Source organism: Gadus chalcogrammus, chromosome 12 (genome assembly GCF_026213295.1).
Source record: "Gadus chalcogrammus isolate NIFS_2021 chromosome 12, NIFS_Gcha_1.0, whole genome shotgun sequence".
Classification (NCBI taxonomy): domain Eukaryota; kingdom Metazoa; phylum Chordata; class Actinopteri; order Gadiformes; family Gadidae; genus Gadus; species Gadus chalcogrammus.
Window position 1 is genome coordinate 27,231,897 of NC_079423.1, and position 23,477 is coordinate 27,255,373.

The 23,477-nt window shown below is 44.2% G+C and overlaps 2 protein-coding genes across 3 annotated transcripts; one reads left to right on the forward strand and one right to left on the reverse strand.

Moving 5' to 3' along the window:
* The first annotated feature begins 5,076 nt into the window (after nt 1-5,076).
* Nucleotides 5,077-15,436, forward strand: firrm (fignl1 interacting regulator of recombination and mitosis). The gene is made up of 25 exons (XM_056603778.1): nt 5,077-5,256; nt 5,418-5,528; nt 5,807-5,847; nt 5,950-6,035; nt 6,203-6,307; nt 6,959-7,099; nt 7,338-7,500; nt 7,586-7,670; nt 7,763-7,901; nt 8,360-8,449; nt 8,591-8,655; nt 8,825-8,973; nt 9,338-9,467; nt 9,777-9,963; nt 10,248-10,330; nt 10,549-10,600; nt 11,144-11,233; nt 12,012-12,197; nt 12,779-12,901; nt 13,007-13,102; nt 13,247-13,360; nt 13,894-13,998; nt 14,096-14,176; nt 14,255-14,401; nt 14,972-15,436. Exons 2-25 carry the CDS (start codon nt 5,440-5,442, stop codon nt 15,167-15,169), a joined length of 2,745 nt encoding a protein of 914 aa, XP_056459753.1. The 5' UTR covers nt 5,077-5,256; nt 5,418-5,439; the 3' UTR covers nt 15,170-15,436.
* On the reverse strand, nt 15,236-23,351 carry scyl3 (SCY1-like, kinase-like 3). Of its 2 annotated transcripts, XM_056603780.1 has the most exons (15): nt 23,258-23,351; nt 23,055-23,178; nt 22,759-22,945; nt 22,066-22,251; nt 21,141-21,254; nt 19,552-19,608; nt 19,353-19,455; nt 19,104-19,215; nt 18,920-18,997; nt 18,623-18,762; nt 18,088-18,278; nt 17,783-17,954; nt 17,395-17,562; nt 16,495-17,300; nt 15,236-16,253 (listed from the first exon to the last, which is right to left on the reverse strand). In XM_056603780.1, the coding sequence occupies exons 3-15, from the start codon at nt 22,921-22,923 to the stop codon at nt 16,191-16,193; spliced, it is 2,355 nt and encodes a 784-aa protein (XP_056459755.1). In that variant the 5' UTR covers nt 22,924-22,945; nt 23,055-23,178; nt 23,258-23,351; the 3' UTR covers nt 15,236-16,190. The 2 variants fall into 2 exon arrangements, with proteins under 2 accessions (XP_056459755.1, XP_056459754.1); XM_056603779.1 differs by having other exon boundaries at nt 23,055-23,332.
* Between the last annotated feature and the right edge of the window lie 126 nt (nt 23,352-23,477).

Here is a 23,477-nt window from a genome sequence, read left to right on the forward strand (position 1 = left end):
TTCTTCTTGGTATAGCCTACTTGATCACAGATGTTCAGAAATGTTAGTATCCGCTATTGCCCCTTTCTGGCCTGTGGTCTACACTGTAAATTGATCAAATAAAACTCTTGGCCTTTTGTTGTATGAATTTCCTTTACATGACATATGGTTGTACATCTACATAAGTATTGTTTAATTTCTCAGGAAAGATATAGACTGATCTTATTCCATTGTGTAACGTTTAGGCAACTTGCCCACAACTGTCAAATAATCAGGCTATAAGCCAAGCAGAAAATCCACACAGGAAGGATTGAGTGAGATAGTATAAAAAAAACATTTCCTGTTACTTTGAGGGAAAGTTACCATTTGATTAAAAAAAAAGACCATTCATAAAGTAAATGACGAAGTTCTCTGAAAATGCTCTTACTGATTTGATTTGAGACTCTTTGTGAATGTTTCAAACGATGGGATCAGTTCAATTGAAAACCATACTATACTGCAATATTCAAAGCAATTTGAAAGCTTGACTTTGGACTACCTTTCATAAATATTGTGTGGAATCCCTGAATTGAAACGGATTAGGTTTAATCAGATGTGCTGCCGAATAGGGAGATTTTGTGAGTGATTACTTCGGTCTTAGTGCTTGGCTACCTCAAATGTAATTATAGCTCCCTCACCATTTTCTCATCAGGAAAAATAAATAAAGCACTGATTAAACAGATATCACGTAAAAATAAAACCAACATTACATCTCCTTTAGTGATGTCGCATTTCAAGTTTGAAGTGGAGTTAATGGAGATAATTCTAGAATAAAATACTAAGTATTTTAAAATACTAATAATAAGTGCAGTTAATACTTATCATTACCTCCCATTGTGGTTCTTTAAAATCAAAAGCCTTGTTCATGTAGTGTTTTTGTTATGAAGCATTTGATACGTTGAACAATGTTAGCATAACGAAAGTCAAAGAAAAATGGAACGCTGCCCACTTTTACCCTTACCTTCGAAGGGACACCTTTGGAACCACATTTAAAAAAAATACATCTTCCTTCCTTCCCCAGTAGACCAGTAGCTTGTTTCCTGCTCGGGATATCCTTTCCATTTGCACTGAAATAAGTGGCATTGCCAGATCCCCACCTCTGTTTGAAAGTTTTGTTTCCACAGAAAAGATTATAGATATTTTACGTTCATTCCAAATAAAATACATTTACTGATAAGCATGACTGAGAAATACCGTATAACAAAAAAAAGAAAAATCTCATGGTCACATCTAAGGCAACCTACATATATATAGTATTTTATTTATTTATAAATAAATAAATATGACAAATCATACCCCTTCTGCAATCGAGGAGCAATGCGTTTTTAAGTTAAGTATGTGTAATGAGAGTATTTATATAAAGCATCTGTACCATGCTAAAATTATTAAGCACGTCATTTGTAACTTTGGCATCAGTTTTACACCCTCTGTGGGGGTCAAATAAGGGGGTCAAATGTGAAGACAATTTATTGTTCAACATTTTGTCCAAATTTCATACATTTCATTATTATTATAGCTTTATATTGATAATCAGATGTGGCCATATGGATTAAAAAAGTTAAATCTGCAGGGACTAGTCACTGTGTAACTGACTAGAGTTTCCTGTACCTTCAATTCCTGCACCAACAGCAGCCAACACCTCCGATTGCCGGGAACAAAGGAAAGACGAAATGGGAGTTGTTTATGTGCACTTCATGAAGATCTTATCCACTCAAACAATAGCCTTTGATACACTGGCCACATGAAGTCACCGGGACAAGAGCCAACGGGCTTTCCAGACTCCTAAACGAATTTTCCAGACGTTCTGTTAAGATTTGAATAAACATTGCCAGAGCAGGTTCTTTCCGTGGTTTATGTTACCTTACTACTATAATAGCAGGCCTGTCGCACCAGTTACTCAAGTTACTCATGTGCGCATGTGCCAAGCAGCCTGCAGCTCACACACACTCACAGCCTGCGCAAACATACATGTAAACGCACACACACGCGCGAACACCGCAGCGACACTTGCCCAGGTAAGACATTATGTTTTTAAACATAACGGCTCCGTCATCGTCATATAAAAAACTTAAATTCCAACATTGAACTGACCGGCATATCAACACATAAATCACAGAATTTTAAAGAGACAGTGTCCCTATAACACAGAACGAAAACACGTCAATAACACAGTATGGTGAATAATGTCGATAGAGTCCAACACAAGACTACACTCTAATATAAAATTACTCGCCTCCCCAAATGTCTTGCGATATTGATATCCCCTCCTCCCACCTGCAGTTTTAGTTGTTTTATTTTTCTTATTTTTTGTGTACTATGTGTGACTGTAGGCTACTGCTGCCTGTCTTGGCCAGGACACTGGAAGAGATGTTTAATCTCAATGATGATTATTATTTTCAACTAACCAATAGTAGTTGCCTTGCATTTTAAAATGTCAAAACACTTTTCATCCCTGAATAACAGTAAAAGCAATTTAATAATTGATTTGCATGCATAGTATACTACACTTTCCATTAAACAATTACCCTTGTTACCATAAATTGACTAATTGTATAATGTAATCAAATGCTCACACACAGCTTTCAGACACACGTGTAAGTCCTGGGGCCGTATTCACAAAGGATCTTAGGGCTAAAAGTAGGTCCTAACTGGCGAATTTAGGAGTAACTCCTAAAAGTAATGGGCGTGTCACTCTTAAATTTAGGACTCCTAACTTTTTTCACTAAGAGCAATTCACAAAGTATTTTAGGCCTAAAAGTAGCACCTAAGTCTAGGAGAGCTTAAAAGTCCTTAAGAGGACTCCTAACTCAGTAAGACCTATTCACAAAGAATCGTAAAATGCCTGCGAGACGAAATGTTAGATTATTCAACTTGTTGTGGAGTTAATGCGCGATGCAATAACATCCCCGACTAACAGAAATAATCCGATAAATTCCGAAATAAAATGTTTGGCCACACTACGTTATTTAGCAACAGGGGAAATGCAACTTTGCAATGCCGACGATTTAAAATTATCGCAACCATCAGTCAGCCGTGCCATAAACTTTCCTTTGGACATTCAACAATTACACAGGATCATAGCCAACTTCATGGCAATTGCAGGTATGCCCGGTGTGGTCGGTGCTATTGACGGGACACACATAAAAATAATTGCGCCATCAAAAGACGAGGACGTGTTCGTCAATAGGAAGAAAGTGCATTCCATCAACACGCAGGTTGTTTTTGATGCAAATTTTAACATAGCCTACTGGATGTTGTTGCAAAGTGGCCTGGATCTTCAGCTACCCATGATTCGCACATTTTAATGGTGAGCAGTCTGAGGCAGCTTTTTGAGATGTACCAGTTGGGTGTCACTTGCTGGGTGACAGTGACTATCCATTTTTATTATATAGTATTTTTATTGTTTGCTTTCTCTCTCTCTTGAACGTGCAGGCTACAACGTCATTATCGTGGTCTGCACAAAATTGTCATCATGCGTGTATTCTGCTAACTGCACTATAACTACTTAATAGGAATTCATTTCTAGCCTAGGCTATTTCCTTGTTTTTCGGTGATTCAGTGGGCTCGTCTGAACAACCAATCACCGAACTGACCGCTTCTAAACTCGTGCACGAGAATTGATGTAATCCATAGCAACGGCGCGTCACTCTTAGTTCACTCTTTGTGTTTTATCCTTAGTAAGAGTAGGTCTCAGCGGCTTTGTGAATAACTTTTAAGAAAAAACTCCTACGTAAAATGTTTTAGCGCGAGTTAGGAGCACTCCTAGCGGTAAGATAAAATGCTTTGTGAATACAGCCCCTGATGTTCTCCTGATGGGCCGTATGTGTGAACAACGTATCCTGACAATTGTACCCTGAAAATCTTCTGAATAATACTACCCCTGAGGTAGTATTTTCTCTGTAGGAAATGTAAATGACCTTAAATGTGAATGAGGAGTAGAAAGTCTGTATTTCTCACAACACTTCCGCGGGCGTTTTGATGATGCATCTGAATGTCATTGCTGGCCGCCTATATGATAATCAGCCTGCTGCCTTTTGTTCGCTGAATGGTTACATTTTTTTTAATGTTGCCACTGCTTTTTAGAGTCATTTGTGGTGAACGATAGCCTAGAAATCTAGACGCCCCTAGCGACAGCAAATTTAATTTGCAGCCAGGGAGATCTAGCCTTCTGTCGTCGTTTTTCGCTGCTGGAAACCGAAAAAGGGACAGGCCAATCAGATCGTGAGGGGCGGAATCGAGCCAAATGACGACAGAGCTGCGACGTAAACAATAATAAAAATAAAAAAAACAGAGCTGCGACGTAAACAATAATGGCTGCTGCTGCTGGCGAACAGCTGTCTTTCAACTCGGCTTTGGCCGCGACTCTAGTTATTATTTTCTTTGAGAAATGAACAAAGAACTGCACTGAAGTCTTTCCTGGAAAAGAAAGATGTATTCTGAGTTTTGCCGAATGGATACGGTAAAAGTTTGATTTTAGAGCGACGGAAATTTGAAAAAATAAAATTAAAAAAAAAGAATAAAAAAAAAAGCAGAGGGAACATGAAAGACAACCGTTTATCCCGCCCACACTGCCACCGTACGAGACCAGACCCAATATCTTTCCGATATGGGTCTGGCTTGCCAGGCTAGGTGAACGAATGTTATGCGTTGGAAATTATAATATAATAAATGTAATTATATTATGCGCCCAAATTTTTTTACATTATCGACTGGGGTTTCCACATTACTGCTATGGGTTTAATTACAACTAGATTTTGAGCGCGCTCAATGCGCTCGCAAAAACTCTAGTTAGGCTTATTACTCTTTACAATCCTAAAAAAAAAATATATATATGTTTAGCACAAAGAATGACAAGTGATTCTCCAATTTATAATTACAGGCTGTGTAAAGCTTTCTAATCAATATATAATCAAACCTATCTGTTTTGTTTAGAATTGTTTTTATTTTTTTTAGCATTCAATCAAATAATGTATGTTTCATGATAATAACTTTCTGTAGTAGCTTTAATAGTTGTAGCCAATCAGACGGCCCTGTTGCTAAACGTCACTTCCGTGAAAAACAGCGCGCCTTGTTACGGCCACTGGAATATGCGACTAGTTGACGTTGTACATCTAATGTTTACATTGTTTTATGTCCTTTACATACCATATATAATGGTAACTACAAAACAGAGTTAGTGGATAATTTATACTACGGAATACAGGATATTCGCCTTTGATGGAAAGTAAAAGTTAAATGGTAAGTAACTTTTGTTGTATACTCGGACGTGGTTTAGAAGACTACGTTATCATTAGTCTATGCCTAAACGTACCAGCGAAATAACGATTAACACCATCTAGCAAACTATTAAAATCTGTCATATTCGGCATTGATTCCGTTAATGTTCATTGTTTGTGCAGCTCATCGGACCAGCCTCCCAACATGTCGCAGACCACTCTTCTGGAAGAGGTGGTAAACTGGAGTCAGGAAACCTGTCGCAAAGAGCTCAGATCTGCCCTGCCTAAACTTACCATATCCTCCCACGTTGAGTACACTGTGACAACACGTTTGACTAATTGAGTGATTATTTTAATTGTGTGGTCCAAAACATGACAATTATCGCAGTTGAACCCAAGCATCGAATACATCTAATTTCATTTTTTCCTTTGTGGAGCTGGAAACCCTGAATGTGTACTTTCCCACATGCAATAGTTATGCAAGTCTCAAGAAACGCTGTACACGAGTCTGTGAATAAATACTAACATGTCAAAAAGATTCAAACCATTTAGGTCTTCCTTGACCATATGTACTCTCTACATGAAAAGTCTGAGAGCTGGGATGAGCATATTCGTAAGTGCATTCATTTGATCCGTGAACCGCTCGTTCGTCGTCATCAGAGTGATTGTATTTGCCTACGTCTCGGAGGATTAATAGCAATGCCTTTCCATTCAGGTATCCTTAAAGTCATCACAGAGATGTTCCTCCCTCACATTGGTTTGAAGGAAGTGGAAGCCTGCCTCTCCAAAGTCTTGCCTAAGGTGAATATCATCTGATTACATCAGTGTTGTGTGTCCACTGTTGGAAAGGTGTCTAACCCTTTGAATGAAGTTTTACCGTTACTACAAGGGATTACAGGGGCATTGTCTTTTAACATTTACATGAACTGGCAATTTCTGTATCCCACACATGTTGTCTTTGTTTGTAGGCTGTCACCATGTTCGACAATTTGATGAAGGAGATCTCAAACCAAGTAGGAGGACTGTCCAGTCAAAACACAGAGTTGCGTACCCTACTGCGAAAACTCCTGGAGGTGCTTTATTAATAAATATAATTAACTATGCCTTTTATTTTATGTGTTTCAGTACAGAAGAAGAAATTAGTATCCAGAAATGATTTCAAAGGAAGATCCCAAATGTTTTCAAATAATAACGTGTTATTGGCAATCACTCAAACGTATTTTTTCCATAGGGCGTTCCTGTAAAAAGTAAGATTGTAACTTTTTTGCAATATGGCTTTTTAATGAATTAATTAAAGAATAAATAAAATAAAAAATAAAATTAGATGCAGATTGATGCTGCATGGGCAAGGCTGACAGCCCTTCTGTAATTTCCCAGAATTACAAAGTGGCCAGTCAGCCCAGGCCTATTAAACCAAACTAAACCAAACTAAACCAAACAGCCTCCACTCAATCCAAAAACAGATATATTGGATCGTGTACTTTTATTACACAACTCGGGTTCTTCTTGTGTCAATGCAGGCATTTTGCGATGACATAGCTTGAAAAACACTGATCTTACATACTATACTATATTTACATTTTTGTTACAATAATGTTTTCCTAAACAGTATTGAAGAAGAAAATGAGGGCCCTATAGCAGCATATGTTTCACTATTGATCAAAAAACAAATATCAAGCCAATATCAATAAATATATGAAAGACGTTACTCTTTTCATTGTCAGGCAACCGTGCAGATCATCGAAGCGATGTCTGCTTGTGTTCGTCGGGTCTGCTTGTTTGACGAAGCATTAGAACTGGACGCCATCCGCTCTCTACCATCGTGTATCCTCAAAGTACTGAAGCAGACCTTCCAACACTGCAAGGTATACGTCAACCTCCCTTCATACAGTGCACCACTGAGATTGATGCTGGTTAAACGAGGCACATATTTTGTGCATGATTTAAATGTTGTACTGCATCATTAATGCATTCCATCTATTTATCACCTGGTCAATCAGCATTTAGCCTCCAGCGCTTGTTGGCTGAATTCAAGCGGTTTCTAGATGACAGATATTATGAATGAGGTCTGACAGATTTACACATTGATTGACTGCTTCCCAGGAGAGTGAGGAGGTGTACTGTGGCCGCCTGTCCCTGGTCGCAGACCTGCTGCAGGGGCTGTTCAAGGAGGCCTACTCCCTCCAGAAGGGCCTTATGGAGCTGCTGGATCGCATCTCTCTGGGCACTGAGGCTACGGAAGAGGACGTCACTGACATTGTCACAGGTGTGTGTGTGTGTATGTATGTGTGTGTGTGTGTGTGTGTGGGGGGGGTTCTCCAAAGATATTTACCATTGCTTTTTGATTCCAGTCATTCACAGCCTGCTTGATCTCTGCTATGTGATCTCGGACCTGGACATGGCGCTGCACGCCAACACGTGGAAATTCATAGTCAAGTAAGCACCACCGCGTCCCCATCAGCCCATCACCTCAGTTAGACATGACAAGCAATGGCTGGAATAAAACGAGTGCCATCCCTGTGGTCTAGACAGAGCGTGAAGCACCAATCGTTTGTGGAGGAGCATCTTCGCCACGGTGACATCAGCAGCTGTCTGTGTGACAATCTGCTGGCGTACTTCAGCACCTGTCTGGAGCTGGGCGACCAGATCAGACACATTGCAGTGCAGGTAGAGGACCGGTCGCTGGCTTCTGTAACACTTCCGTCATGCCCACAGGAACATTGTTTGTGTCCCTGTTATTTGGGACTGTTTGGGAATTCCTGCTTCAGCTAGCATGTTTTGATGCCGAAAAGTGTATGGTCTTTAGTGAAATGTCTATAATGTGAATAAGAGCAATGTTAACATTGTAGACTATTTGTTCAAAAAGGTTATTTAACTACAACACTTTTCACCATAAAAAAGTGTGACATATTTTCATGTCTGAGTATTTATTGTGTCCATCGCTAGAAGATTAAGTCGATTTCCTGTGCTATCGACATTTTTACCATGTTTACTCTATGCTTGCTATGCACATTTGTTTTTCTGGAGTACAATGATTGAGGTGAGAGGTGTTGAACCTGAGGTCAGGCGTCAGGTGAAGTGAAGGACACACGCTGACACCATTGTTTATTTTTATGCAATCTCAGGAGATGACCCAATGTGCGGAATACAAGCTGTTTCAGAAAAACATGAAGATGTGCAGATTCTTTGCCAACACTCTAGTCCATTACATAAAGGTGACAAATGTTGGGCCTTTGGCACAGCCTTTCTTTTAACTTCCGGATATTCTCTAATTTTGTATCTTTTTTTTTCATGTTTTGTATAGAAAACCAATGATGTTGTTACAAGTTGCACCCTGTCGCTCTAACCTCTAACAGGAATTCAGCTCTTTCCTGTCAAAATATTGCTGCCGCTTTCATCAGCTCTACCTCCAAATTACCAGGTAGGTCAATGTATTCAACCAAATATTCGTATATATTACAAATGAGATGAGATCTAATATCATTCAATCACGCTTTAAGGAAGGGGGATTTACTTTTATATATACAGTAATACTGGACGTCACACCATACAGACAACCTCTGAGCTCCAGGCTGTGTTGTTCCCCTCAGTATGTTCCCGCCCAGCCTGTGTGCCCCAAGCCTGCATCCACCGCTGTCTGAGGAGCTGAGTGTGGCAGCGCTGCTACCCATGGAGGCCCTCCTGATCCAGCTGTTGCCCCTGCGCCCCTTTGCGGAGGCCGTTCTCGGGAAAAACCAGCGTGAGTTGGATCGTTGACTCGGCGTCCTCATGTCCCTTTCCTGTGTGGTTTTTGGCGTCAGTCCTGTTATTGCTGAATGCCGGTCCCTTTTTCCCTTTGTTGATGTGGAAGGAATACAGTTGGAAAGCAGTTAGCTTGCAGTTAATAACTGCTATGTTGGTCCATGGTGAGCTTTGTTTGAAAATGTTTTTGGAACCTAAAGTTCAGTGACAAACCATAATTCTGCAGTATGCTGTTCAAAAACACCCAAAACCTAATTTGTGCTAATATATAAAGTGTGCTTTTGTAATCCTACTGCGATGTTATCTAGATAATGAAACTGCGATGGGTTTCTTGTGTTGACTGTTTTTTTTTTTTTGCACAGAGCTGAGTGCTGACCGGCAGCTCCCTCAGTGCCTGCTGCTGGTGAGCGTCCTGGGACACCTGCCCCCCCAGCCAGAGGAGACCCTGCAGCTCTGGCACCAGGGCAACCTCTTCCCTGAGGAGACCCCCAGGTAGCCAGGTCCTCCTGCCATCAAACTCTCCCTTTCAATATATAACGAAGCGAACATCGACGGCCTCGTGGAGGGAATATCAACAGCTTGACATATTCAAACAGGATCTTTTTCTTCTTTTTTACCTGAAAGCTCACTTTTGAAGTTTGTGTACAGTCAAAGGGTTGGTGGTCGTTTGTAGCACTGCTCAGCTCCTTTGCATGCTTTGCCGTATCCCACCATTGATTATAGCTTTGGGCTATACACCCTCTTGATCAATACATTCCCTGCGGCGCTTTACCATGACACAAAGCGTGTTGTTTACCGCAGGTTCCCCGTCTATCAGGCCATCATGAACGTCTTCCGGGTGTGCTGCACTGAGCGGATGGTGCCCGTGCTGTTGCCGGGGGTGATGATGAAGGGTCAGGCCCAGGGCAGAGTCAGCCTGCATCACCACGTGTGTGTGCATCTGTGTGCCAGCGTCGCCTCACTCCCACCATCATACCTCCCAGGGCTGGTATGGAAACCACCTCACTTCCATGAAACGATGGGAATAAAAGAGAGCTGGGCTGCTTTAGTTAAGATTGCTGGATGAATTATTGTGCACGAGAGCTATGAGGTAGCCAAAATAAAGACTGGATCCGTGCTTTATCTCGCCACTGTTGTTTATCAAATTCTGTGGGAGTTTCCAACAGGATTTCCGACTATTCACGATGTTGGTGGCTTTTACTTTCATTTTATTTGATCTGGTGTACTTTAACCACTGTCCATTGGTGTGTTTTTCCTCTCCTGTCCCCCCAGGAGAGTTGTTTGGTGGAAGCCGTCTTGCAGTCTGATTGGCAGACAGCCCTGCTCGCTACAGACGTCTGGTGTTTCACAGCAAGGTGAATCCCAACGGGTTTTCCTACTTGGCAAACCACGGACGATTCTAGCATCTCACTTTTTAATGGATGACCATGAACATACACATTATTCTTTTGAAAATGAATGTGAAAGTTTCTCTAAACAAAGTACAAACATTAGAAAAAAAAAAGCTTCGACATAATTTGAGGTTCCACTTGGGGGCTTATTCCACTGCTAATGGAGTGCTCTCTGTCCACAGGTACGGAACGGCAGAACTCTGTCTGCAACACGCCCTGCTCATAGCTCACCTGGTGGGTACAGGTCTACAGTGGACATTATAACACAGCATGTTGATCAATAAGTGTACCTTTTTTAGACGTGTGTGTGTGTATATATATATATATTAATGTTTGAAATGGGATTGCGCAAAGAGAATGACCTGTTGCTTTAAGCTGGCATAAATAAAAGTATACATTATGTGCAAATGAATTAGAGAATGTAGTGTAATTACCTGTCTTGTATTCGTGCTTCGTATCTCAATTGTGGGTGTCTCTTGCCATCCCCTCGGAACAACCTAAGAATCTCCAAGCCTGTTTAAACTCGGCTTAGGGCTTTTGTTCTGTGCGGCCCTCCAGCCGAGGTGACAATTGGTGTCTCTGGGCCCCGGGCCCGGTGACACCTGTCCCTTAACCGCGGCCCATTGTGCAACACTGCAGCACAATAAGCCTGAAAGTCACACATTTACACCTCTCCCTGGCCTCCTCCACCTCCTCTCCTCTTTTCTGGATGGTTTTTCCCTCTACTCCCGGGCCAACACGCCGACTCTGCCCCTCACCTCTGCTGCCCTCCCCCAGGTGAAGGTGTGTGCCGGCGGGGTGTACCAGTCGTCCCACCTGGGCCTGCTGCTCAGACGCATGGTCTTCCTCATGACACCCCACCACCAGGTCGGAAACAAAAACACTCCCAATACAAACCGTTCGCATCCCCTAGGGTCCTTATCCAACTGCGGCCGGGTTAAAAAGTATTCTGTACAGTTTACAGAGGTTAAAAATGTATAAAGACTCAAAGCAGATCGGACTAGTTACGTCACACTTAACATGTCCATAAAAGGCGTAGTGGTAAGGCTTGGAAACAAACAAACATGAATATGCTAATATGAAAATATCGTAATGAGAATAAGCACTTTTGTTAAACATCCATAGGTAACATGCCTTGACCACTGAATAGTCCACAGGAATCTGTTACCTGCTTGGTTTTTATCACTGGGGTGTAACCGTTGTTTGTTTAACCATGGTTAAACAAATTTCTGCCATTGGAGAAGTTCAGTTTTCAATATCACATTTCTATATTTTCGATAAAAACAATTCATTCTCTTTGTATACATGATCACCAAACAAACAATGATCCGTTCATAAATAGGCAGGAGACCCTCAGCCACAATGAAGATGCGATTCAATCAAAACCACCCTGTTTATCACAAAGAAGACGGGTCTTACAGTGAAACATCCATCCCATCTGACACTCACTCTCCTCAGCGTCTTTATCCTCGACCCTGAGTCCCACCCTGTGGCGCGTGCTGTAAACCACTCCCCCCCCCCCCCCCCTCCCCTCCCCTCCCCAGGGAAGGCTTACACCCGGTTGACATATGGCGTTCGCGCGTCCCCCCGCCACGGCTCTGATTCGCCGGCGTGCTTTACCTCTTGTTCTCTCACCGTCACACAGATGGCGCTGGTGGAGCGCTTCCCGCCGTCCCAGGTGGAGAACCTCCCCGTGTGGCACCATGTCCTCCTCAGAGCCCTGTCCCCGGACGCCAGCCTCAGGCTCCGAGAGGACGTCACCGCCCTGACCCAGCAAGCCCTGGATCACTGGCGGGACGGAGGCTACCGGCTGGGGCAGGTGGAGAAAGTGGTGAGGAGAGTCGACGGCCATTGTTTTAAGAAGAGGAGTGGGGGCAGTGATTAAAGGGGATCCGATTCAACGCACTGGTTGCAAAAAAAAACAAAACATAAAATCATGAGGCAATAGTTGAGTGTTTTCTTGCCCAAGTTCCTTTTTGAAGGTGACACATTAAACCACCAGTTGTGATTATCTGTTCCAAGCTGTTTTGGGGTGTTTGTAGAGAGATGTATGCTGGATAGATCAGTCTACCAATCCAGGTGGACTGTAACAAACGTTGCTCATCTATCTATACGTCATACATCTAGGTGGACACGCCCACCTATGATGTCAGAAGAGGCCGATTTTCAGAACGGCTTGCAGCGGCTAATCACACTCACACCTGGTGATATAAAATGGGACCTTTAATAATAAGAGGGGGCAGGATTAAAAGGGGTCGGATTCGAAACACTGGCTGCAAAAAAAACAAGTCACAAAATCATGAGGGAATGGATTAGTGTTTTCTTGTCCGAGTCCCTTTTTTAAGATCCTCCTTACGGTAGATTGACCTTTTATATGCAGGAGCTCCATGTTAACGCCGTGTCCCCTCCCAGAACACCGCTCTGAAGGCCCTCAGAGTGGTGGTCCGCGGGCAGCCATCCTCGGGGGGAGAGGGTGTGTCGGCAGCCGCGAGGGGGATAGTCACCCGGCTGTGGTCCCGCATGTGTCCTGTGCAGGTGGGCCACTTGCACACGTCATGTCACTCGTTTTGTACTGCCTGCACTGATGTATGGTGTTCACACCCATAAGACCCATGGATGGATCCGTCTGCTTCACATCAGGTCCAGACCCATCCTGTACTGCAGTGCACCCTGCGATGGCTGCTGCTGATATCAGCCAGCCTGGTGAAGACCATCGATCACCACGCCATCCATCAGGTCTCTCTCTTTTCACCATTTGCTAAATGACTAAATAGTGAATGGACAAATTGAAGCTGTCCTAAAATGTAGCAGTAGGAGATTGTCGGTGTACGAGACATCCTGGAGAGAATCCTTGCGTGTTGACACCCCGGTGTATCGCAGGCTCTGCAGTGTGTGGCATCGCTAGTCTCTCACAAGTGTCCGGACGAGGTGGCGCTGGCTGCACTCGAGTTCCTGGCCTCCCTTGGCAACGTGTTCTTCTCCCAAGACAGCCAGGTACAGTGGACTGAAAGCATTCGCCCTTTTGTCATAGCTCTACACTTGACTGTCACGCTGCTGTGAGATGTATAGCAAAACGGCATGATTTATATCTGCTCACTGATAGTGATGAGATACTTAAATGGGTACTGGCATGGACTGTAATGGTGTGCAAGGGAATCAGGATTGGCCCTGGTTCAAGGTTGAAAATAATCAAACTTGTTTGTTTAAAGGGTAACTAAACCTTGTTTACAAGTTTGAACAAATGTGATCTAAGCAGTCATCACTGCCTTTTAAGTTTTTGAAAAAAAATGGCATCCAGTCCCCCTCTTGTGGGGCAGAGTTTAGCCAATATAAAACTACTAATCTGGGAAAGTTCCTCTTTTTTGCTGGAAAGAAGCAACTTTGCCCAACAACTGAGACCGAATCTAAAAAAAGTTGAACCAGCTTAAAGTTATTTCTGGGGTTCACTTACCCTTTGAGAATGCATGCGTCATTCAACAAAGATATTTCTCACGTCGACCTCCTCCCTGTGGTTCTCTGGCCCACAGGGCCAGATTGTGCCCCGGCTGGGCAGCCTGTTCGGATCCCTGCTGGCCGAGACGTCCTGGTTGTTACACCAGCACGCCCTGGAGGCCTTTGCTCACTTTGCAGAGGTGAGGGGAGCTAAACCAGCTGATGTGATTGGATAACTAAATACAAATAAAGCGTACACGTTTGTTGACAATATGTGCTCCTCATCTTTTTCCCTAGGTCACAAATCATGAGAAGGTGATCTCCAACAGCTTGTCCGTGGAAGAGACCAAGGCCAAAGTGGTGAATTATCTCAGCAAGGTGAGTGAATTTCCACGGTAATAGGGGGAACAATAGAAGGGCATCACCCGGGAGACTCCTAACATGTTCTTTCGTCAGACCGTTAATACCCAGGAAGTGGGGGAGAGACGGCTGGACCGGCTCAAGATGGAGTCACCCTTGATTGAGCAAAACAATAGGAGGCTGGAGACGGAGTTAGAAGGTGCTTCGAGTGGGTCAACCGCCATTGCCCCTGCTGACTCAGAGGTGAGGGGGGTACTTGTTATTCAGGGAAAGTATCCGCCGCCTCATCCGCCACAGAGTGTCTCTTTCCTATTTATGAATGTTGAATGTTAGCATTTACGGCCGGCTGCCAGCTTCCTGCCTGGCCACTTTGCACAGCCGTAACATTGCATTAGTCAACGGGAACAAGAAACACGACAGCAATGGGCTCTGCTTACTCAAATAATTATTCTTTTAGTCACCCACAAAATCTTTTATCACCCTACAAATCTTACAAATGACCTTAAGTCACCTCTTTTCAGCAGGCTTTGCCCTGCATCCTTCCTGTAAGGCTATGATTAACATGCATGCCCATTGACAGGTCAAGTGTTTGTTTAAAGGAATGATGAATAACTAATACCCATTGAGTGCAACACACTTTATTTTATAGTGGGGTATAAGGTGAAGTGTTCATTGAATAGGCAAAAGGGTTACCATTTAGCCTTGGCTATTCCTAAAATAGGAATGACTAAATAAAGTTGTCATTTAGATTGTCTGCCTGATGTTGGCTGGAGATGTAGTAGGTTCCTCACACAGGGTTATCCTCTCTCCCAGCCCTGTCCTAAGAGAGCTCGACAGGAGACCAACAGAGAAGAGGAGTACAGCCGCTACGTCCAGACAGCAGAGAGCGCTCTGAAGGCCCTGCAGGCCCTAGGCAGCCAGGACACCACCGCCCCACAGCCACCGCAGTGGCTTGGGGCCAGACTACGAGAGCTGCAGACTTTGATAGCACAGATCAGCCCAGGGCCATGATTCCCCCCCCCCCCATCCCATTGTGATCCCCTACGACCTCTGGGTATATGCTCAAGAACGTTCATTTTACAGGATAATACTTATTGCTTTTCATTTTTTTTTCTTGACAGTCTTGAATGACATCTAATGAATTGTTAAACATTTTAATTTATTGATTTGGTTGTTTACTTTAATAAACGTCTTCCCACCATCTATTTGAGAAGAGTCATGCGTTTTCACACCTCAACTTTGCTCTCTCCAGTCGGTGCTTAATGAATATACTAAATACATTATATGCAATTTACAAACTAGTTTTGAAGAAACACATTTTATTCAGTTAAAACCAAACTTTGTTAAATGCATCCATTGATATAGATTGCGATTACAAAAATGTAAGACTTTAGACACGTTACAGACGAGGCAATAACGTATCCTATACCATAAAGTTTATTTCTCCAGCAATCCAGAAAGCTAATAAATTAAATCCATCTCTAATCAACATTCATAGTGCCATTTCACCAACCGTTCAATTAACCTTGGACAAGCCATGTCTTCTCAAGTTTATCCTAATCCCAAGTCATTTATGGCACAAAAGAAACAAGGCAGATGGAAAATAAAGTCATTAAACCCAACTTGAAGTATTGATTCTTCATATATTCTATAGCTCTAATCATAATTTGGCAAAAAACTAAAATATCATCTTATACCCGTCCCAGTCTAGCTGGTTATACCCCACCACAAGCCTCTCTTTCCAGTACAAAAAGTTGTAGTACCCTGATGTTGACACTGGCATCAATACATACGTGTATGTACAGTATGTCGCAAAATGTAAGCATTCTACACCACCAACCAATCATTGGTAGCACTGCATCACCATTTCAAACGATGATCGAACACCTTTCATATTGGGAGGAAAATGACTGTTCACTGCCTTATTAGAGAAATGTGTTGCATTAAGATGACGCAGACACACCCTGGACATTTGTAATTCCAGTGGTTCATCATTCATAGTCTTTCATAATGTTATTCTGGATGAGTGTCACTACCAAACGTTCTCATCCTCCCAGTTGAGGTCCTCTCCATCATCCCAGCCCTCGGTCTCAGTCTGTGGGGAGAAAAATGTTCAGAAATGTGTTAGTAAGTGTTCATAGTGCATTTCATTTGTTGTTAAAATCGCAGAATACTGATTTTAATTAATCGATTTACTAAAAAATCCAACTTTGATCACATATCACTGAATTTCGATGCATGACTTATTCATCCCTCAGAATCGCTTCCCTTTAGCCCGTTCCCATCACACCAATGAATACTTGACGACTTGACATCATGGTCCAGTCTACACTCGCCTCTGTTGTCTCCGTCGCTGCGAACCTGCCAGTGATTGTGACGGATGCGTCGGGCTGCGTGGGCCCACCGTGGAGTCCAGCTGTGGCCTTTCCACAGTCTGTAAAACCGCCGTCAACGGGCAGCACCAAAGTGGGAGAGGACATCACGATGTCCGGCACCATGTCCGCAAACAGGTCCAGCTCTGGGTCCCTGTCCGGCCTCCTCTTCACCTCGATGGTGAACTCCTCCCCGAGCCCGCCCACCGACGCCCCGTTCATCCTGGGCGCCGCGCCCTTGGTTCTGTATTTAGACAGAGTGTTTTGGGGCGAATTCTTGAAGTCCTTGTCCTCCTCGCTCCACCCGTTGTCCCATGACGAGGAGACCTTGCTCTGTGTGGAGGCCTGCGCGGAGGAGCTCAGTCGGAGGGCTTTGGCGGAGGCCAGCCCCAATCGGAGCGTTTCCACCGTTTGTTTTAGAGGTGCGGAGGACGTCGGGCCCCCGGCAGGCGCGGGGCGGACGATGGGGTCTGGTGAGGGGGCCGTCGGGGAGACGTCAGCCGCTGGTTCTCCGTCCTCGATATCGTCCCAGGGCTCCCCTTCCCCGAGGCAGGGTGCGAGAGGCAGCTCGGCTGAAGGATCGCTCTGGATGTGAATCTGGACCGGCAGCCCCAGCTCCCTCTTCTCCCCCTCCTCCGAGTCACTCCAGTCAGGCCAGTCGTCGCGCTGGCTAGCCACCGTCTCTTTCGGGTCGGGGCTGGAGGCCGGGGACTCCAGCTCACTGTTTTGGCGGAAGCCGTTCAGTGGGAGAGGCATGTCCCTACTGATGGCTGAAAGACAAAATGTGGTAATTACGTTACTAGAAACGTGTTTGGAAGAATCCAACGTTTGCGCCAAAGGGTCAACGGGCCAGGGTCTGCTTACTTGACTGGCCCGGATTCGGGTAGCCACGATGGGACTCTCTACCGTCATGTAGCCTGCTCAAGTCCCCCAGGGGCCCCCCAACGCTGATCGCTTTGGGGAGCAGATTCAAGACCATTGAAGGCTGTGCAATCTGGGGAAGGGGCACGCTAACTATATGGATGGGAGATGCTGGAGAAGAAAAAGGGACGTCATGAGATGGAACAGAGGCACGATGTCTACAAAAAAGTACATCTTTATAAAAGGGTATTTTCCCCAAGCACAAACGGCTAACATTGAAAACCGGCAAACGCTGTGTGCAACAAATTCTTCTGCTCTTGGCAAGCGGGCTCAAGTGATTCCAAAACATTTGTAAGAGCCTCTTCCATTCGACTCGGCTTGCATTGCTTACTTTCAGGAGTGACCTCCGTGGACTTGCTGAAGTTCGGCGTGGTGCGCTTGAACACCTTGGTCCGTTCTCCGCCAACCACCACCTGGGCGCCTAGCAACGGCACCAGTACCGCCAGGCTCTGCAGCGTCATGGCCACCAGATAGTCGTTGGTGTCCCTCATTCCCACTAACACCTGCCGTCAGGGGGGAGGGGGGGGGGGGGACAATGGACAAACATACGCAGGGTAAGCCATCGCAGTTGTGACAACAGCAGTGTGATGAAAACCCGCAGTGGGTGTGAGATCTCGACTTTCTCGCGCCTCTCACCTGAGGTAGGATGTGTGTCTTGAGCTCGTCGTGAGAGAAGTGCTGGGCGTAGACGTGGATGTGGGCCAGCAGCACGATGCGAACGTGCTCCTCCTTGACCTTGAAGAGCTTGAGGAGCTGGGGCACCACGTGCCGTCGATAGAGGGACACGGAGAGCAGGCACTCCACGACGCTCTCTCCGCTGCTGGGATCTACCACCAAGGGATAAGGAATAAGGGATCGGACATCACGGTTGCCAGAGGGTTAAAACGCGACGGTCAACCCGTTTCCCTGTCCACTAACGTTTTTCGTAGGGGGTTGAACTGGGCTGCTTTGACATTATAGGTCCTTATTGATGAGGCAGAAAAGCTTTTGTTGAATTTCTTCAACAAAACCAATGAGGATTATAATTGGGAATTTGATGAGGTGAGTTGGTAGAACTAACTAATTGACATACGCACTATTGATTTGGGGGGGGGGGGGGGGTATGAGGTTATCTAAGAGTCATCACAAATTGGGTTTGTTTTGAGCTGCTTTGTTGTCGTTGACTACTTACCCGTCTTTGGCTTTAGGAGATGAGGCAGGAAGCTTTTGACTGCCATGGGTTCTGCGAACACCAGGCCGTTGAGGAGTTTGGGGACAAGTCGTGCAGCGATCAGCTCCTCTGGAAGGTTCTGGACCCGGTCCAACAGAAACCTAAACCACAAGCAATAAATCACAACACCCTCCATGGATAACGTCTCCAGTAGACGGAACTTGTTCTCCATGAAAATTAGCTGACATGGCCCAGGGAGCAACATCAACAGAGTGTGTGTGTGTGTGTGTGGGGGGTGTTTGTTTACTCTTCACTCACTTGAAAAATTCATTCTTCTCCTCTTCCGTCTTCAGGGTGAGGCTCTTCAGGAAATTCATGACCTCCAGAAAGTCATTTCTAAAAAAAAAAAAGGTGTAAAAAGAAAGTGCTTTGTTATTACAATCCTTTCCGCTGTTTGTTCCATTTGCGGCCGGGCAGTGAGAGAAAGTTGTACGAGACAAACCTGAAGAAGTCGTGAGTCAGCAGAGAGCGCAGTGGAGGCCGGGAGGAAGGGTCGGAGGTCAAAAGGCTGATCCGAAGGGTCGTCTTCAGGCTCTCCGACATCTCGTCCGACACTGAACATCAGCAGAACACACCATGGGAAAAATAGCGAGGGACACTGGATTTATAACATCCTTTGTGCCCGATTCCCTGTCTTCCATTAAAAGAGGAAAGCGATGAATGTAATAAGGACAAGCCAGCCAGTACTCACCATAGCCGTTCAGAAGCGGAAGAAGTGTCTCCACCATCACGCCGAAGGAGAAACAGTCCCGAGAATGTGCGTGTTTATCAGGCAGTGTTTTGAAGCCCTCGACCTGTAAGAACAAAGTGCTTTATATATCCTCGCTCTATTCAAGACAAGGGTGATATCGAGGGAAGAACATTAAAGCAGCATGCAGCCTTCCCCTCACCTGCTCCTCTGGAGGAACAGAACTGGCATCTCTCCCGTTCTGGATGCTGCTGAGGAACTAACATGAAGAACAAAATCAGATATTTATTTTAGGTACCATTCATAAAGTTCCTTCATTCAAGATATAAACTAGGGATGTGAATAACTCAACTTTTCATGGTCAAATAATCAGTGGTGGGTGGTATGAACGAACAATTCGACCGCGAGGGGCTGAGCGCAAGTGGAGTTGCTATGCGACAGGAAAGGAGGAGCGGCTTTACGCGTGGCCTTTGCATTATGAGACCCTTTCACCTGGCAGACTCTGCTGGAGAACCAGGCTGACAACTGCACAACTTTTTCACTTTATCTTCATATTTAGGGTTAAGACTAAGAGTTAATGGGGGAAGAGATCAGCAAATAAAGTCATTCAAATACCAACTGGATGTCCCCCGCTCGGCTACAATATGAAATACCTTATTTTTCTTTTTTAATGCAATAATCACAATCGCGTTTTCTGTTTATAACGTGATCAGGCATGACATTTGCGTGATTAGGGCATACATTTGTTTATATGTACGTCTTTTAAGAGTAATCTAGTGCTTGGTAGGCATATGACTAAGCCAGCTGACGGGCCTGCATCGCAGTTCCAGATACACTTTCATCAATCAATTTCTTGAACTAGCCTCTGATAATGTTCGGCCCGCCACCTACTGGCTGGAAAAAAAATGGCCCGAGGCCAAACTTAGTTGCCGACCCCTGCCATAGGGTATCTGTGATATAAAGGAAGGGACGAATTTCAAATTGTACAATGCATAACGTTAGCTCTCTGGCTCATAGCTGAGCGGACTAGAATACCTCCTGTTGCCAAGTTGTAGCTAAGGTCCGTCCTATTTACTGGAAGAGTGAACAACGTGTCCGTTGCATAAGAACCTCACAGGAGGGTAATGATTGTTCCAGGTATTAGTCAAACCATCAGGCGCTACCAGGGAAACAAAGTTATGGCTTGTGAAAAACGTTATATTTGGATTGTAAAACGCATGAAAATATGAATGGTCTTAATTTATTTTCTTTACCAAGTGATGATGGTATAAGCGGGATAATGCCCTTCGAGGTGTCCATTATCAGGAATGAATGGACTCCGGAGGCACCCGCTCGTCGTCCATTCATTCCTGATAATGGACCCCTCGTTGGTCATTATCCCTTACTTATGCTTGTGTATTGTGTATATTGTTTTTCTGTACATGATTAATATTAATTTAAAAAAAAACTAATAGTGCTACAGAACCAACATTAGTTCCGTCCGTTAATTCTTGTTTATTTGAATGGGAAAAGATGTTGGCGGTCCAAATGTTACAAAATCGGCTCTGACCCTCGGGAATATTCTGACCCATCCCTAATATAAACAAGATAGCAATCGATTTATATGAAACGTATTCAAGTGTTTTACATGCCACAGTAAAAAAGTAACTGATAGTAGTGTTAACCCAATAGGAAAAATAAATCGCAAAAAATAAGCCAATATCCCAGCCAGGAGTTGTATGGTAACATAATACAAGGAGGGGCCACAATGGGGCCACAATGGGGCCCCTCTGGGTTCCTTCCACCTCTTACCTCGGGGGTTGCCTCCGAGAACTTGCACACGGTCTCCATCCCTCCCAGCTTCCAATGGCCATCATCGCTCACGAACACGGACAACATGCACACGTTGTTGTGACTTGATTTTCCCTGCAAAAAACGAGACAAAAGGAAAGCAGATTCTTAAAATATACTCCTTGATGGGTTTACTGACCTCTTTTGGCCTGGGACCCCATTTCTACCAGTGAAAGGGTTTGCAATCCTAACTTAAACTCTTTTGCATCTGCTTCCACACAAATATTTTTTACCAAAAGCAATAATCCATTCTCGTTAAGGTAGAGAACGGCGAGCAGAGCGTGGGCATTTGTTGGATCCCCCAGCATCATTTAAGTCTGGGTACATTTGGATTTCACCCAGGCAACTGTAATGGCAAAACAGAGATCCCTGTGCCCAGTTCCAGTTTCCAAGGGGTCAGTACATTCGCTCTCTTAAACGTGGACTTCAATGACACCTTGTGGTTAAATAAGAAGCTGCAACGGTAGGCTAAAAGTGACCAATGATTAACAGCAAGGATATTATCCAACATTGTGTGACTAGGCTCATAACTAATCGTATAAACAGAATAATTTTTTTGTCATTGCTGTCTGAATTTGAACCTTCAATCCATCAATTTCTTCACTGACATTGTTAATAAGTCTTTTACAACAACAGAAATTCTCCAAGGATATTCTCAGTGCAGTCCAAACTCCTCCACCAGGAAAACCAGCTCCAAAACAGAGATGGGAATGAATCTAAGCCCATTTTAGTGTGTACAGACAGTGAATTAATTGGGAAACAAAAAATGTAAAATAGGCATTAGTCATTGCAGAAAACAAACAGACTTATCAACAGAGCAGTGAGCAGCGATCCCAGTGGACTCATCTCCTTCGTCTCATAACTAAGCCTCACACTTTGCCCTCACCCGTTCGTGGAGGAAGACGAGGGCCTGCAGGAGGTCATAGATGCCGGCACAGGTCTCCTCCGGGGATAAGCTGTCCAGCAGCAGCTCCAGGGGCCGCACCCGCTCCGTCACCAGGTGGATGGCGCCGTTCTGCACCGAGCAGGACAGGAAGCGCAGCAGACACGGGTGCCTCAAGGTCTTCAGGTGCTGATGGAGAAGAGAGAGAAGGTTCTGACTAACCAGGTTTCTATAGCAGGATAATAGATACGTGAATGCAGTGCTTACTATGTTGACTTCAGGACGCCAACATCAAAAAGACAAATGTCGACTTTCTGGTCTGGGGCTAAACGACTCATAACTTGAGTTGTCTTCTGTGTGACTGATTCAAACTGTGCTATGGTGTTTGACTCAGATCTGGATTTGATTCCCCAAATTTCCATAGCCTGCCTGATGATGCCAATGTTTAGCAAGATACCTATCAAATCAACCACCACCTGCAACTTTGAAATCAAATGTATGTGAAATAACTGTAGCCTCGGATGATTGCATCTCTTGAATAACTAAACAGTATAATATATCAAAAGTACAACTATAGACATTCAATGCCATTTAAGATCATACGACAATCTTGCTGATGAAACATGAAACAAGTTTCTAGGTCAGATGAATCATCTTGTATGGCGGTAAGCAGAAATTGATATCAGAGAGCCTTACTTTAGCAGCTTTGTTGACTTTGTCTTCATTTCCCTGCTTGTGCACAAACACCGACGCGGGCTTGCCATCCTGGAGAAGTGCCGAGTGCATGGTGAGCCCAGAGGGCAGAGTGAGGAGAGGTTCCTCCAGAGTGCAACTCTTCACAGCACTGCTCTCTGCGCCCATTGTGGCTCACCCCAGGTCCAGGCTGAAAAGCACGACTGATAAATATATAGCAGTGACATTTGACGCAGCTCGAGGATTATTAGAACAGTAACAAATACACCCGCCGTGTATAGTGCAATGACATGTTTTACCTGTTATAGCTGTACGTAAACTACCTTAGCTCCGAGAAGTTACTAGCTTTAGCTGGCTAACTCCGCTACGTTAGCCACCAAGTCATTGCAATGATGGTCAGTCTCTCGTCAGCGGAGGAGATAGCTGTAAATAAGCCACATTTAATATTTCCAAGCAATTGTCCAATGTGTCAGACGAACGATTACTATTTCAAACAACATACAGGAGGTGACTGACGGACCACAATGCTAACGTGGTGCAAAGCCTGATGTGTAGCTGTAAACACAATTTCTTCCGGTAAAACCGACTGCGACTGAACCAAAATCTAGGTGAGCGAAGTGTTAAAGGAATTTAATACTTTTGACAATTATTCGTCACTCTTTTATTTTTTACATGTTTAGTAATATTAAGACCTCATTTCAGTGTCAAATTAAATATTTTGC